Genomic DNA, 16,192 nt, shown 5'->3' on the forward strand with positions numbered 1-16,192 from the left:
CCAACAAAGTTGATGGAAAAAGGTAAACTTTAGAGTAACAATTGATTAGGTTTTATTAGTCATAACATTTGTTAATAATTCTTTGCAGATATATGCTGGAAATGAGAATGGTTAAAATACCTACGGTTTGGATGAACTCGGTCAGATACATTTAAGAAGAACTTGGCAAATGACGAAATTGTGAACAAATGTTAGATCGATTGGAAACAGCTTAGTTATTCGCTTGAATGAAACTTTCTAAATATAATATGATTGAATGTTGCTAATTTCTAAGATAGGATGATGAGACTGGAAACAACGAAAGGTGAGTATATAATTAATATATGATAACTGTAGGAAATGTTATTGTAGAGTGTAACAGATTTATGTGCATAAATATGTGTGTAATTGTTCAGAATATACATGAGCATTTGGTTAAAATGTGCCAGGAGAGAAAGAATAGTAACTGTTTTGCAGATATGGCAAATGCAGTGATTAAATTTAGTTTTATCAAGAAATATGCATAAAGGTACTTACAGAAGAAACTAAGCTGAAATACTATGATATTCAAAATGTTTTACTAAGAAACACTGTACCGAAGGATACAAGAACTAAGCGTAAAAGGTAAATATGTTCTCTAATGAAAGTAAAATATATTACTCGTATATACTATTTTAATTAGATATATTAGGCCTTCAGGCTATACAACTACTTAAAAAACGCGCCTAGAACTCTAACTCATAGGTGGTATGGAAAAGAGTTCAATGTGAATATAATCAAACCCAACCAGAACCTACAAACTATTATAACTGTGTATTTAATTGTAGTTTTAAGTCCTTTGATAATATATGCGTTAGATCTACTATAATGTTAAAATAAAATATATTTGAGAACAGTATTTTTAATTAACTATTTTATTTAGATTAGAATTTTGTTGTATTTCAAAGTCAAACTGAACTAAAACTCAGAGTTGTTACGGTAACCTTGCGACATTTACATGACGTATGTTCAAAACTTCTTTGGGTGGACTATAAATAAATTATATTAGATGTATTTACGTTCGGTACCATTCGTTTTAAATTCTAATCAAAGTATTATAATTTAAAGTAGACGACAAAAAATATTTGAACAAAGTGTAGCCGCGAAACTTTGATGGCGACCCTTAAAAAACCAATATTTATATTACGTGGAATTTCCTTTCTAATTAGACAACCCTTTGACTTTAATCAAGTTCCAACATTATTAATTCGGCCTTATTGGAAACCAGGGAAAAAAAGAAAGAGGTCAGCAAAATCTCATTAATTTATATAACGAGTTTTGGTTTGAGTTCAGTTTTAAATATCACCGATACGATTCGGGAAGTTTTAATTATGAACAGGCGAATTCGGTTGTTTAATGTTAGGTAAACGAAATGCCAAAAAAATGGAACTTCATCTAGTACCTCGTTACGTGTTTACTGCAATTCTGTAATCGGTATGTCGAAGAATGGACAGACTTCCATGTTTTTTAACAGGTGTTTTAAATTTAGGTTTAATATTTCAGTAAAACATAGAGTGAGTAAATAAAGAGAAAAAGAAAGAGTTCCAGAAAAAGTTCTTTGTTGAAAACGGAATAAAACGTTTGGCTAGCATTTTGGGCAACAGCAAATAATATTGACTGCCGCTAATTTTCACATTTCTAGCAACATACAGATACTATGTCCAAATAATTAATTATTTTTAAAAAATGGCTGGTAAATACGGGTGGGGCATGACTTTTCATTTAAACTCTTTCATGTAGATTTTCATGGATTTTCCAAGATGTAGTCGAAGGTTCTTGCGTTGCAAATAATTTAATTATTTGGGATTTTTTTATCTAAAATGAAATTCATTTTTTGAAACTTTTATGTACAAGTCTATGTATAACTAGGAATTAATTAATTATACATATAAATTAATGAATATCATAATAAATAATGAATTACGTACGAAAATCATGTATTATATTAGAATTACTTAGAAAGTGATGAAAGCAATAGTATCAGTATGTTTATGGAATATTGGACATAGTGTTTTTGAGAAAGGAGGATTATTTTGTGAGGAAAGAGAATATATTTTTTAATGTCTTTTCTATTACGAAATATAGTTAACGAATATAACAGATCAATTGAAAAGTTTTTTAGTTAGCCCTAATCCTAGTAAAAGATGCGCGTATAAATTTGACAGCTTTCGGATTATTAGTTTGTTAATTAGAGTATTTTGAGTGAAACAACTTTCGTTATTGTGAAAAAAAAATGGATAAAAAGGAATTTTGCGTGTTGATAAAAGATTGCTTTTGAACGGAAAAAAATATAGTTGAAGCAAGAATTTGGCTTGATGCCGAGTTTTCGGACACTGCCCCAGGAAAATCAACCATCAAGGATTGGTATGCTAAGTTTAGACGTGGTGAAATGATCATCGAAGATGGTTAATGCAGTGGACGCCCAGAAGAGGTTGTTACCAACGAAAACATTCAAAAATCCACAAAATGATTTTGAATGACCATAAATTGAAATTGAATGAAATAGCAAACACTCTAAAGATATCAACTGAACGTGTACATCATATCATTCACGAATATTTGGGTATGAGAAAGCCCTGCGCAAAGTGGATGCCGCGTGAACTCACTTTTGACCAAAAACAACAAGCATAATAATAAACCTGAGTTTTTGCGTTGATATGTGACAATGGATGAAAAATGGCTCCATCATTTTACCCCGAAGTCCAATCGACAGTCATCCGAGTGGACTCCACACGATGAACCCGTTGCAGAGCGTGGGAAAACGCAACAGTCGGCTGGCAAGGTTATGGCGTCTGCATTTTGGGTTGCGGATGGAATAACTTTCATTGACTACCTCGTAAAAGGAAGGACCATCAACAGCGACTATTACATAGCGTTATTAGACCACTTGAAGGACGAAATGGGCGAAAACCGGCCGCATTTGTAGAAAAAGAAAGTGCTGTTTCACCAAGATAATGTACCATGTCACAAGTCAGTGAAAACGACGGCAAAAATCCATCCATCCATGAGTTGGGCTTCGAATTGCTTCCTCATCCAGTGAATTCTCTAGATCTGACCCCCAGCGACTATTTCGTGTTCTCAGAACTCAAAAGAATGCTTGCTGGGAAGAAATTTTTGTAGAATGAATCTGAGGCCTATTTTGAAGCAAAGGACAAATCGTACTACAAAAATGGTATCGAAAAGTTGGTCGCTATAATCAGTGTATCACCCTTGAGGGGAATTATATTGAATAAAGAAAATAATTTTGCCAAAGAAATGTGTTCTACTATGGTAGGACTTTTAAATTGACCTGTTACTGTATGATATTTAGTGAGTATCCCAGTGGGTGATTCTAAAAAGAGTGGCAGAAGCCGCCGACATTATCCAATTTTTTGGATCCACTTGATTAAAGATTTGGATAAACTTTGACTTTAAATATAATTAAAGCACGCAATATACATACCACAACTAGCTATTTATTATCTAGTAATTGTTCTAGAAGTCCCGATTTATGATCGAAGATCCGAACTTAATTATTGTTTTGATGTACTCTACACAAGTTTAAAAAAACGGCACAGTTTTCACGCGTAGCTTGACTATATTTATTCAAATAGTTTTTGTACCTTCAGCCTTCGGATCGGTCCACTGCTATCCAGTAAATGTAGTACGTCGACGTTTTTGTGTTGTCTCAATTCCACTTAGTATTTTTTTCACAAACCCTTTAATTTTTTTGCGGTCACCCTTAGGTCTTTGTGAATCTATTTATTTTGAATATGTTATGGGTTATTAACAAGGCTGCGAAGAACTTCGTTTTGATAAGTTTGAGGCATATTGATGTAGAATTTCTTTCTGTAAATCCACAGTTTTTTTTAGATTAGATTTTAGATTTTTTTTAATTTCAGAAAATTTTAATATATTGAAAAATTGCATAATGAATTGAAATTACAATAATTTTTTTCAATAATTCCTTAAAATATTGTTTTAGCTCAAAAAAATGTACAAAATGCAACATAATTTTTTAATAATTTAGCATATCAGCCGAAAATATGTAACATATTGTTTAAAAAAAAAGTGTTTTGAGAGAGTTAACATGGAGGGCATCGTTTTTAACAACAGCGCTCTTTCTTTAATGTTTTAATATTTGTTGTTACCTTCTTATCCGTTAGTCTTATTAGAGTGCATTTAGTTCCGAAATTATCGATTAAAGCAACATTTATAATATGAGAAGGTTTACTTCTTCCGTTTATGATAAATAAAAAGAAATGTGTTGGTGAAAGGCATTAAACAGTTGATAAAGAGCAATGAAGCTTACACTGTATTGAAAAAAAATTGAAATCGATCCTATTTACTCGTCAATATTTACCGTATATTATTCTGATGATTGATATTTATTTGTACTAATGGATGTGGAATATGAATTTTCTTTATTATCTATATCATTTTTATATTTCTATAAAAATGCTCGGGAATATATCGATTTTATGATAATATCAAAGTCAAAGAGATATTTGTCAGAGTTTTTCCAACGCGAAGTTGAACTTACCGTAAAGCACTGATCATGGATTAAATGCTTGGACAATAATTCTGCGCATATCTTGTTCCAAATTAATTCTAAATTTACAAGACACATTTGGTTAAATTTGAGAAATAATTATATGTGTAGGATATACAATTATGTTTTCAGGCTTTTTATTAACTTTTTGATGTAATTGTGGAAATTAGTACAATATATCTTACTTTATATAAAATTTGTCCATCGTTAACTCTGAATCTTCATTCTTCCTAATTTTTTAAATTTATTTTTTTAACATTAATTGAATTAGTAGAATGAAAGTCTTCTATACGCAACAATACTAATGAAAATGATAAAAACAAAATATTGTGCCGTGTCGGTGTCGTGTCGGTGCCGGCAGATGTGAAAACGGCCTGTGTAATAAGGACCATTTTATATCACCCAGCTTCTTTTATTTCTTAAAGTTAATATATTTATTTAATATCAATTTCCATCCAAGATATATATTAATATGAACAGATGCAACAATTAAGTCAAAGATAGTTCATTTTATGTATTAAGTTTTATCGTACCGAATCCACAGCATAGATTATCGTTCGTTGACTAAGTATGCTCGGAAACAATAGCGCTAATACCTCTCCATTTTCCAGCTTTATGCTCCTTTATCTTATCAATTAATTCGCTTAAATTTCGGCGGATAATTCTAGCTCTGGGGTTTACTACGGCAGCGTGACGTACACTCAATTAAACCCCGGGTTTATTACCATTCTGGAACAAGAACGAATACTTTTTACACCATATCATTTGAAACAAATCTAAACTAATCATAATTTCGAAAACTACGAAAAAAATCGACCGTTAAATATTCAGTGTATTTTTTCCGAAAGGATTTTTAAATTAGTTTTTTAAGATTACGTCGCCAAAGAAAGGTACGAACAAAATAAAAACGGACAAATATAATTGCGTTAGCAGGCGACCGAGGTCTTTCAGTCGCAGAGGACGAGCTATCGAATTGGTCGGTCGGAAACGGGATCTTGTTTTAAATTTAAATTGTTTCGAGCGCGAAGAACTAGGGATTGGATTAATTTAATTGATTACAGCGGAGATTTACTTTAATATTATTATTTGATCTGTGTTTTAAAGTTTACTACTATTGGAGATTGTTTCCGAGGGATATACGGATCTCCGTTTATGCCATATCGCATCGGATTAAGGATCTAACTGAAAAGATTTTTTGTAGAATTTCGATTCGAAAATAATACGATGTAAATAATGTGATGCTTATGTATTGCTGAGTTTATATGCTAAGTTTAGTAAGTAGTATATCTCAGTGTATTATACACTTTGTTCTTAATTAATTAAAACAAGCGATCGGTGAAATATGTAATTTCTTAGACTTCGAAAGAGGGCAAATCGTTGGTGATGGACTAGCGGGAGCGTCTGTGACGAAAACAGCTGAATTATTTATCGGTTCACTAGTGACAGTATCCACGGTAGAATAGGAATAGTGAGCAAAACCGACAAACATTAAAAAGGATTGTGGTCAGATAACGTAAAAATACCGCGGCAAAAGTGACAAAGCTAAACATCCTTTGAAGAGTTGCTATTATGAAATGGTCTTTATCAAGAAAACCAACGTTTAGCTTCGAAAAAACTAGTGCAGTTATAATGAACGAGACTCTTTATGGTTGAGAGAAAGTGGTATGGTCCGATGAATCGTTGTTTATATTTTCTCCTGTAATTCGGGTTTACACATGGAGAACCTCGAAGCAAGCTTATAATCCGGATTGACTTTACAGTCTGTTACAGTCAAATCAAGTCTAATTATAGCACGGTCATTTACGGAGGAGGTTCAGTTATGATTTGGGCGGCAATATTGTGGTAATCATCTCATTCACATTACTGGCAGGATTACTGCGAATTAATATTGAGGTGCATGAGAATAGCATCAAACATCTCTGTCTAGCACAATCGCCAGACCAGACCAGACCTTTAGAGCAGAGAGCGATGGCATACAATTCCGTTGGAAAATATTCAGATATTCTATTAAATAATGAATAAATATTATGTCAGCTGTTTGTCACTTGTTCATCCTCTGTGGAAGCTGTACTATAAATGATTATAATATAAAATTTGCTTAATTTAAACTATAATAAGTAATATAAAACAACCATTTTAAATTAGTAGCAATAAATTCTTCATATTCATAGTCTTACTCTGAAGTTTTAAACACTCAGGCCGCATGGCGCTCGGAACCATGATTATTTCGTCTGTAATTTTTTTCGATTCAGTTAAATTTTGCGCCAATGTATTGAAACTTCGTCGTCAATAGCTCTATAAAAACCTTGCAAGGGCTAGGTCTGAACTCCTCGGTGACCTTAATTTTTCCTAATGTTTTTTTTGGGTATAAATAATAATTAGGGAAGATCAACAAATGAATCGGTTCTGATATTGATAAAACCACTTTTATTCCACACTTCTCAAATAAGTTTTTATAATATAGCGATGACGTTCTAATGTACAGTTTGAGTTCATGATTGAATATAGTAAAAATTGCGGAAGTCTAGTAGCTTCTGAGGTATCTTGTAATGGGTTACTTTCCGAAGAGAATATGCAGTTTTACTTTCACGCCATCGGTTTGAAAATATTTTATCCATACAGAACTGGAATCGTTTGATATGATTATCGGGCTTCGAAAAAAAAGCAAAAGCGCAAATACTCTCTAACAATTCAATGAGCTAGAGATGTTTTCAAGTTCAGAATGGTTGAGCGTAAACTCAATGATTCACTTGGGTCGCTAACAGACTGGGACACCCACACTCTCAATGTTTACACTTGTTTATATGATCTTGTGCGACTCGCTATTTGTCCGCTGTTGTAGTTCCTATTCTTGTATTTCTTGTCCTCGTTACTTCAATACAACATATCAACACAACTGTGTCAGATTTGCCGTTGTAATTTTTTTATTCATAATACATTACAATGTATTTTATACAGATCTGTAACAAGGATATAAAAATAATATTTATTGTAAAATGCTAAGGGGGGCATAGTGGTCCCGTGTAATACTTCCTGTTTTCCTTCCTTCCTTTTCCTGTTTTCATTGGTTTCCCTATTAAAAACAATGTTAAATCAAAACACAACTTTTTTAGATTGTGTATATTGTTTTGAAAATAATGTTGTAATAACATGAAATATTACTATGTTTCATTTTAAGTTATTTAAGTACCTTTTAAGTACTTTTTAATTTTAAGTATTTGAAGTCTGTTAGCACTACTCAGAAATTATGTCACTTTTCAAACAACACCTGCGTGTCAGATCAAAGCCAGAGTATGTTTAGTGGATTTAATGTATGTTGTGCATAAAATAAAGGGATTTTAGAAGGAAATATCCCATACATTTAATTCACATTTGCCCGAATATTTATGATGGCGCGTCAGTTGTCAAAAGTCAAAATATTTTGTGAATTATTGGCTTCTAGGCTAGAGCCGCGATAATCGACTAAAACTAGCCGACGTTTTGCATTCTTTACGGGTTGTATCTTCAGGGCTAGAGTCCTGATGAAGCCTTCCTCTCCTTTGTCTGAATGAACTATGATGAATAATTAACTATAATGGTATGCCAGATAAGGTTGGGCTTATAGCACATGCACATATTAAGATAATTTTGATGTTTATAAATCTCAAAATTTCAAAATTAATTTAAAATAGTATTGTAAAGTAGCTAAAAACTCGAATTTATTTAACAGAATGCTGTGCTATATCAGTATCTATGCAGTATTAAGTTATTGGCTGGGTCAACTTGACTGGATCTTGTGTCCATATATCATACATTGATGCTTTTTACTCGGATGATTCGGAAGCTAATAAGTTAGATACGATGGACAACGTTAAATGTCAAAATCTTGCATTTATCTTTACATATTTGCGGTATTTAGTATAACTTTATCTAAATAGGTTCCCTTTCACTTAGCAATCATGAAATATTTATCATTGCATCATTAAAAATATTGATTGGTAAAGCCAAATCAAAAGTAACTGATCGGACTGTTTTCAAAGGATCTGTAAGTAAGTAGACATATGTTCATTAATTCAATAAAAAAGCTCCCCGATTTGTATTCTTTAAATTTTTATTATTATGATCGCATGAACTTTGTAATAACTGTAATTTTTGGGGAATTTCAGTAAGATGTGGAGGCTATGTTCCCAATGCCACCGCTGTTGAACTGTTTGGTATCCTTCTGGTTGAAATATAACGAGATTTTGTGCTGGTTTTCGTGTGAATGTGAATATAGTGGTTGTATGTTGGTAAAACTACATTATACTGGCCACAGTATAATGTATAAATATATATATATATATATATATATATATATATATATATATATATATATATATATATATATTTATACCCAGAAAGACCCACAAGGTGTTAGTACTGTGGCCAGTATAATGTATATATATATATATATATATATATATATATATATATATATATATATATATATATATATATATATATATATAATAGCAGTGACACGGCAAATGTCGCAATGTTGCCGCAGCTACACATTTAAGCTCCGTCATAGAACAACATTTTAATATAAATAAAATAATTGAACAAATATTCTATTAAATATAATTTATTAAATATATTTATAACATTATAGTACATCAACGCATTTATTATCGAAGAACTTAAAACTATAATTCATTTTACAGCCACAATAATTTATAGGTTAGAGTTCTTTTATTATATATACATTGAGCTTTTTTCCACACTACTATTGGTAGGGTTCTAGACGCGTTTTTGTATGTAGTGGTATGCCCCGAAGGCCTAATTCACTTAATTAACAATTGTATATCTGAATAGTGTATTTTACTTTCATTAGAGACCATATTTATGTTTTACGCTTAGTCCTTGTTTCTTTCGATACAATGTATATTTGTAAAGTCATTATGATATTACTACATTTTTCTTTAGTTTGTCCTGTTACTATCTGTATACATCTTTCTTGATAAAACTACATTTAATCACTGCATCCTCCTTAATGCATTTGCACTATCTGCAAAACAGTTACTGTTATTTCTCTACTCATACATTTTAACCAAACGTCCATGTATATTCTGAACAATAACCCAAATGCTCATAAAGCTTTCACACTCTATAATACAATTCCCTACAATAGGTTTATTAATTGTATACTACCTTTAGTGGTTTCCTCTTTCATCACCCTATCTGGGTATCACAGTCACTTTCAGAAATACTAGTCAAGTTAATAACCAAGCTGTTTATTTCCAATCTATTAAATATTTTTCTCAAGATTCTACCATTTGTCAATTTCTTCTTCAATGTGTCTGATCGAGCTCATACAAACCGAAGGTGTTATTTTCGACAATGCCTCTTTCCATAAATCCAGAAAGTTCTGGTTTGAATATCCTCCCCGATCTGAACATTTATTGTAATAATTCTTTGCAATACCCCATATCAACTCAATTGAATTAAAAATGCAGTGATAGGGATGGAGACATAATACTATATGGCCATAACATTCAGTAATCTGATCTACTATGTATCTTTTCTCAGGCTCTCTGAAACACCAAGATTGATCTTGATTCGTCACTTGTTTCGCATAAACACGGTTTCTTTTTGTCGAATTTAAGGTTAGATTGTTTTTTTTATATTTTTTGAGATATTTTAGTGACCGTGTCCGTATTAATATAAAGTGCAGCTGCAAGTCGCAAAAATATTTTCAATAAAAACCGCGGCGATTTCAAATTTAATAAAACAAAGTGTTAAAACAACGTTTGCCTAACCCATAATTGTAATATTTTGAACAATTTTCAGAAGTTTGGCAAACGGACAACTTTTGCAGGCCCATTCCGTTACATGTTCGAACTTCCCTAACAGCATTCTATCTCTTTTTATATATATATTTAATATATATATATTAAATAAACTATTAAATATTTAACAAAAGTGTAATGTTAATTTGAAATTATTTTATGCAATTAATTTTATTAAATGAACTTATTTTGATATCGATGCAAATGAAATCTTACGAATCGTCCTTTACATCTTTCGGAACAAAAGATGCAAAAGATGAACCTTAATTAAAATCCTCGCAAAAGAAGATGCATCATTGAAATAAAACTGGGCACGAATTAATATAACTGCACTATCTACCCGAAGCAACTTTTGCATCGGGTTTAAATTGTTCTGAACACGGAAATATCCGGCTGCAATTATTTTAATGAGCTGCAGTTAAACTGGGCCATTAAACTTCAATAATATTTGTTTTAATGTAAGCTATTATGTATGCAGATAAAATTTAGCATTAACTATTCTACTTTGTATTAAAGTGTTTCCATATTATTCTCAATATTTTTTATTTTGTTTTAATATAATTTTCATTGTTGACATGATACTGACAAATATACCACTTAGTATTATATATACATTATCGGTCAAACGTTTGGAAACATTCTATTTTTAGTTGATATTAAAAAATATTACAACAATTACAAATATTGGTGTTGAAGTTTATTATTTTTACGGTCATTCTAATAACTATAATTAACGAAATTGTTACATACTTATCAATTGTCCATTATTTTAAGAATAGTCCAAATTTCAAATTTTTTATAATAGATATGATTTTGTGCGCTAATTGAAAGTTTTTCGGATTTCCGAAATGTATACTGTGTAAATTGTTAAACATGGTAGTGGTAGTTTGAGGATGCATTGATAATAATAAGCTCGGCAATATGATTACAATTAATAGAAAACTAAATAAAGAAGGCTGTCTGAAAATACTCAGGAAAATGTGATTCCTACTGAAGTTTTACTTTTCAAGACAATGATCTTAAACATTCGTCAATGAGTATTGGCTATCACAATCGCTATATCGTTGCCTTAACGAAAAGGTATTCATTTTTTTATTTGTACTAAATGTATTTAATTATCTTTAATTAAAATGTATTGTAATTGATTGAAATTTGAGTGCAACATTCATAACTTATCCGTTTTATTGTCGTTTTTTCTAAATTACCTTGTTGTTTCCAATGTGTGTTGTAGATGTGCTACATATTATGTGAATTTATTTTCAACAGTATTTTCGTAGTTTATGATATATACTATTGAATACTTCTGTATCCGCAAAACTATATTATGCCGGCTTCGTGGCGCGGTTCACCTGCTGTTGGGATAGTCGCGAGTTCGAATCTTCTGGGATGATTTCTAAGTTGGTCACTTGGCAGTTGATATGCTAACTATATATTATGTTTTATTTTCCAATAGGTATAATTTTACTGTAACGCATTTTTTTTATTTTCAAAAAATATAGCTTCACTTTACAGAAACTTGTATTTTTATATTAACTTTATATATTAACTTTCTTTTCTCAAAAAAATAATATTTTCTTATACATGCTAAACTCTTTCAGTGTCTCGGTGACCTGTATAAGAATTTGCAAAATAAGTATTTTGATAGTCCACATGCACCCTCTTAGTAGTACAATCTTCCGTAGTTTGATGTATTCGCCCTGTTCTTTAGTAACGGTACTTCAGTTATGATTACTAATTTCTTCTCCTAATCCTAAGTATTTGAAGAGCTTCTATATTCTTCTTCTTCTTCCCTTGTACTAACCGGATACTCTCTTAACGATATCCAGTATATAATAGCAGGTTATGTGAACTATGATGTGAAATATTTCATGACGAATTTGTGCTAGGGAATAAATAACGAAGTTTGCAAGATTCTGCATTCTAATTCCAATAATGATTTTCTACTATTTTTTAAAAATATTCTTTTGCCAAATCATTCCAAATTATTATTTTTGAAGATTTTGTAACCATCCCCAATAAACTATATTATTTAGCTCAGTATTGTCATATGCTTCGAAAAGCAATCTATGCTTTTTAAATTAAAGGGTTCTCCGCAAACAACATGCCATGCTGATAACAAAATCACCAGTGCTTAAATGTTCAGTTGTAATAATAGTAAGATAATATTGAAATATTATAATATTAAAAATCAGTATATTTCTAATTTTGTCATACGTTATTATTTGCTAGAATAGAAATATTTATATTTTTTAATGAACTGTAATATTTAAAAATTTTATGTTAACTTTTATTTTTCTCAGATAATCAAATTGACAATCGCATCGGCAGAAATGAAAATGCAAATTCTCTTTTATATCTGGAAATGTTAACGAACGTTTCGTCAATATTACCCGTTGCAGAAAATGGCTGGTAATTGGATCGGAATAATGTACCGCTCTGAATCAATCTTTCTGCAGTTATCAGGAATTTCGCCTTCGACCGTACGGATTTAATTGGCAGAGTTTTCTGCAATGCGATTGTCAGCAAAGGTCTTTTTTGGTATCGAGCAAATACGTTCTAGTTTACAATTTTTTTACGTTTTTTTTAGGTTCTGCAAATTATTTTATAGTTTCGTTTTTTTATAAAATCTCACATGTTCTGGAAGCTGGTTAGAAATTAAGCTGACTTTGATTGGATTTATTATAGAGTTGCATTACAAAGCTCGGTCTTACAAAATTAGAAATAATATCTCTGCATGCAAGTAAATATCATTTAGTATTATTGAGTTATTCTGTTTATAAAGATGTTAACCATAAAATGGTAAAAATGCATTCATTCATTACAATTATTTTATTTAAAGAAATATTCTGCGGAAAACCTTTATAAACTCATAAATGATGCTGATTCGTCATATATAAATTGTTTAAATTTTAGTTAATGAGTTAAAAATGGCGATTTTGATGTCAATTACAAATAAAGATTTAGAGGACCACTAAAGTTCGGGGATAATTATTATACGACTTATTGTTTGAAAGCCCACATGCGACGGCAAAAATCCAAAAAGAGTGAAAAGACTATCACATGAATTGGCTGAGAATACCATTTCGAACAGTTTCAGCATCGTAGTTTCATAGCTTGCCAGGCAAAAGGCAAGAGTGTTCTGTGGCGTATTGCGACTGTAGATGAAAAATGAATCTACTGCGACAATTCCAAACGTACAAAAGTCATGGGCTAGTCCAGAAGAGCCATCTAAATCGACATCGAAGCGGAATATCCATATTCATGCAATATCTGGCAATGAAATCTTGCATATAGTGGGATAAACAAAGTGTAGTAAGTTACCGAATTCAAATTAAACTGTTACCTACCAGTAATAATGAATAACAGAGGCAAGTCATCCTCCTGCATAACAATGCCCGGCCACACATTGGAAGATACAAAGGATACATCATTGCAGCTCGGAATGGGACGTTCTATTCTACTCAATAGACTCACCAGATATCGCCTTCTGATCACCATTTGTTCAGATCGATGCAGCATGATTTGGAAGTATTGAAACAACTCTTTTCCCTCACAATGTATGATCATGTAGCCAGAAAGATGGGAAATGGTTATAGAAAATATTTTGATTAATATATATTCTAACAAAATGATCAGAATACATGCAATTACCTAATAATATCTGTATATTTTTGAGTTTTTATATCTATTTTAAGAACGTTCTCTACCTTCTATGTCAAAATCATCATTTTGATGTATTAATTTCACATTTTCAATGAAACAAAAGCCATGCTATCCTATAAAATATTAAAAAATAGCTGTCGTTTTGAACAATTTATAGCAAGTAGAGCTAACAATTCTTGAGCTTATGCTTACATTCGATAAATTACCAAATAAATAAATTGTATGAAAAATGAACTGGCGAATCGATATTTTAATCAAATTTGGTATTTGAAATATTTATTGGCCAACGTATGGGGGAGACTATTATGTGATTACTGTTTAATTATTTCGCTGGCATATTATGCCATACATTTTTGGCAATTCTGATCGATACCTTGTATTATTTGTTACAGGGTGTTCAAGAAATCCTCACCAAACAATAAACTAACGATGTATCTGGCCACCCGCGATTTGGTGGTGTCGCAAGGACGTATAGACCGACTTACCGGAGTGCTGTTGATTGATCCAGAGTTTATTGACAACCGAAAAGTGTATGGACAAATTACTTTAACATTTAGGTAAGTATTCTAATTAATTTTATTAAATTTAGCATATTTTCTGTTGTTTTGCAAAATATGTGGAAATTCTGTAGTATATGCTGATTAAATTTGAAATAAAATTCCAAAGGTAATCATATTTCCAGCTTATCCAGAAAAGCGGACGATGCTTTATACCGCAAAATACATATACGGTTAATTATTCATGGAAGTATTTTAACGGTCTTTCGGTGGACCACTTCCGAAACGAAAATCGAATAATCTCGGGACAAGTTTTCCTTTTCTAATGTTAATTCATCCCCAATTTAAAGGAAACAGACCGCCTCGAGTGGCTTTCTAGATTTTTGGGTCCACATGTTTAAGCTGAATTCTCACTCTTCCCTTTTCCATGTAAATTCGTCCCGATTTTCGCTTAATTAAAACAAAACCACCGAAACATCCCCTTTTCGGTTATTTTCGAATTTTAAATTGATTAATCCTAAAAATTAAACTTTTTAATTTAATTAGTTTTCTGTCTTCATTGGAGATTGTTTCTATCTTGAGGGAATTCAGCTTATTTTGTTTGATGTGGCACTGTAACTGGGACTGGATACTGCAAAATATAGGTCTGGTGTCTAGATTAGGGCTGTCGATATACATGTTTCGATATATTGATATTTTAAAAAATATCGTTATATCGATTTCGATATTAAAAAAATATGTCAATATATTAATATTTTTAATAAATTCTATTCTTTAATAAACTAAACCTTTAAGGTTTATTAAAAATAATTAAATGGGCTTTTATAAAGTTTAAGAAATATATTTAATTTTTTTGAAAATATATATGGGTCAAAATAATATCGGCCAAAAATATCGATGTTCTTAATATCTATTCGTAATGTGATGACTCTTGCATTTACATTAAAGAGTTTCGTTTATATTAGGGTTTGATTGAACAGCACGTGTCGTTTGTATTTTAAAGGTACTCAAAATCCCTTAGCGATAGACTATTAGAATTATCCAAAATCATACAAGTATCCTTGTTTAACGTATAACGATACCAAAGGCGGTTTGCAGTATCCCAGAATACAGATGTCGGCCGTGGATAAAAATATCGATAAAAAAATATCGGTATATCGGCGAAAATACATTTTTTTTCACTATTTTTTAAAATATTTAAAACATATGGATATTTTTAGTAAATCTTTAAAATAAAATAAGTGAAAATATTTTTAATATATTTTAAATATTATTTTAAATTTTTTTAAATATTAAGAAAATTAAATGTATAATATAGATATTTTTTGAAGAAAATATTTGTCTAACAATATATTAATTTTTTCGACATCCCTAGCCTTTACAATTACATACATATTTTTGAAAATATCTTTAGGAGTTTTCCCGACTGATGGCGAGAAATTGTATTTATATTATAAGGGTCTCCTTTAAACATGATTTTTAAATTGATTTTCTTAATCCTTTTGTTTCTGTGGACGGGGCCTTGTGATATTTATATATGTGCTTTTGTGCTTTCTAGTCTACAAGGTATGTACGTATGTGGGTTGCTATTAATATATTGAGCCAAATAATAAAAATACAGTAATTTATTAATGAATTATTCTCCATCATTTGCATGTGCTTGAACCAATTTTCTA

The 16,192-nt window shown here is 31.0% G+C and overlaps 1 protein-coding gene across 2 annotated transcripts in view; it reads left to right on the forward strand.

The window, feature by feature from the left end:
• LOC143195714 (phosrestin-2) overlaps positions 1-16,192 on the forward strand; it is a 486,868-nt gene that overhangs the window by 57,726 nt on the left and 412,950 nt on the right. For both annotated transcript variants that reach the window (XM_076403139.1, XM_076403137.1), the window contains exon 4: positions 14,412-14,576. In XM_076403139.1, the coding sequence (XP_076259254.1) occupies positions 14,412-14,576 (165 nt within the window). The remainder of the gene's footprint in view (positions 1-14,411; positions 14,577-16,192) is intronic.

Source organism: Rhynchophorus ferrugineus, unplaced genomic scaffold (assembly GCF_030347505.1).
Source record: "Rhynchophorus ferrugineus isolate W39M unplaced genomic scaffold, kcgeb_rfMv2 rfM4, whole genome shotgun sequence".
Taxonomy (NCBI): Eukaryota; Metazoa; Arthropoda; class Insecta; order Coleoptera; family Curculionidae; genus Rhynchophorus; species Rhynchophorus ferrugineus.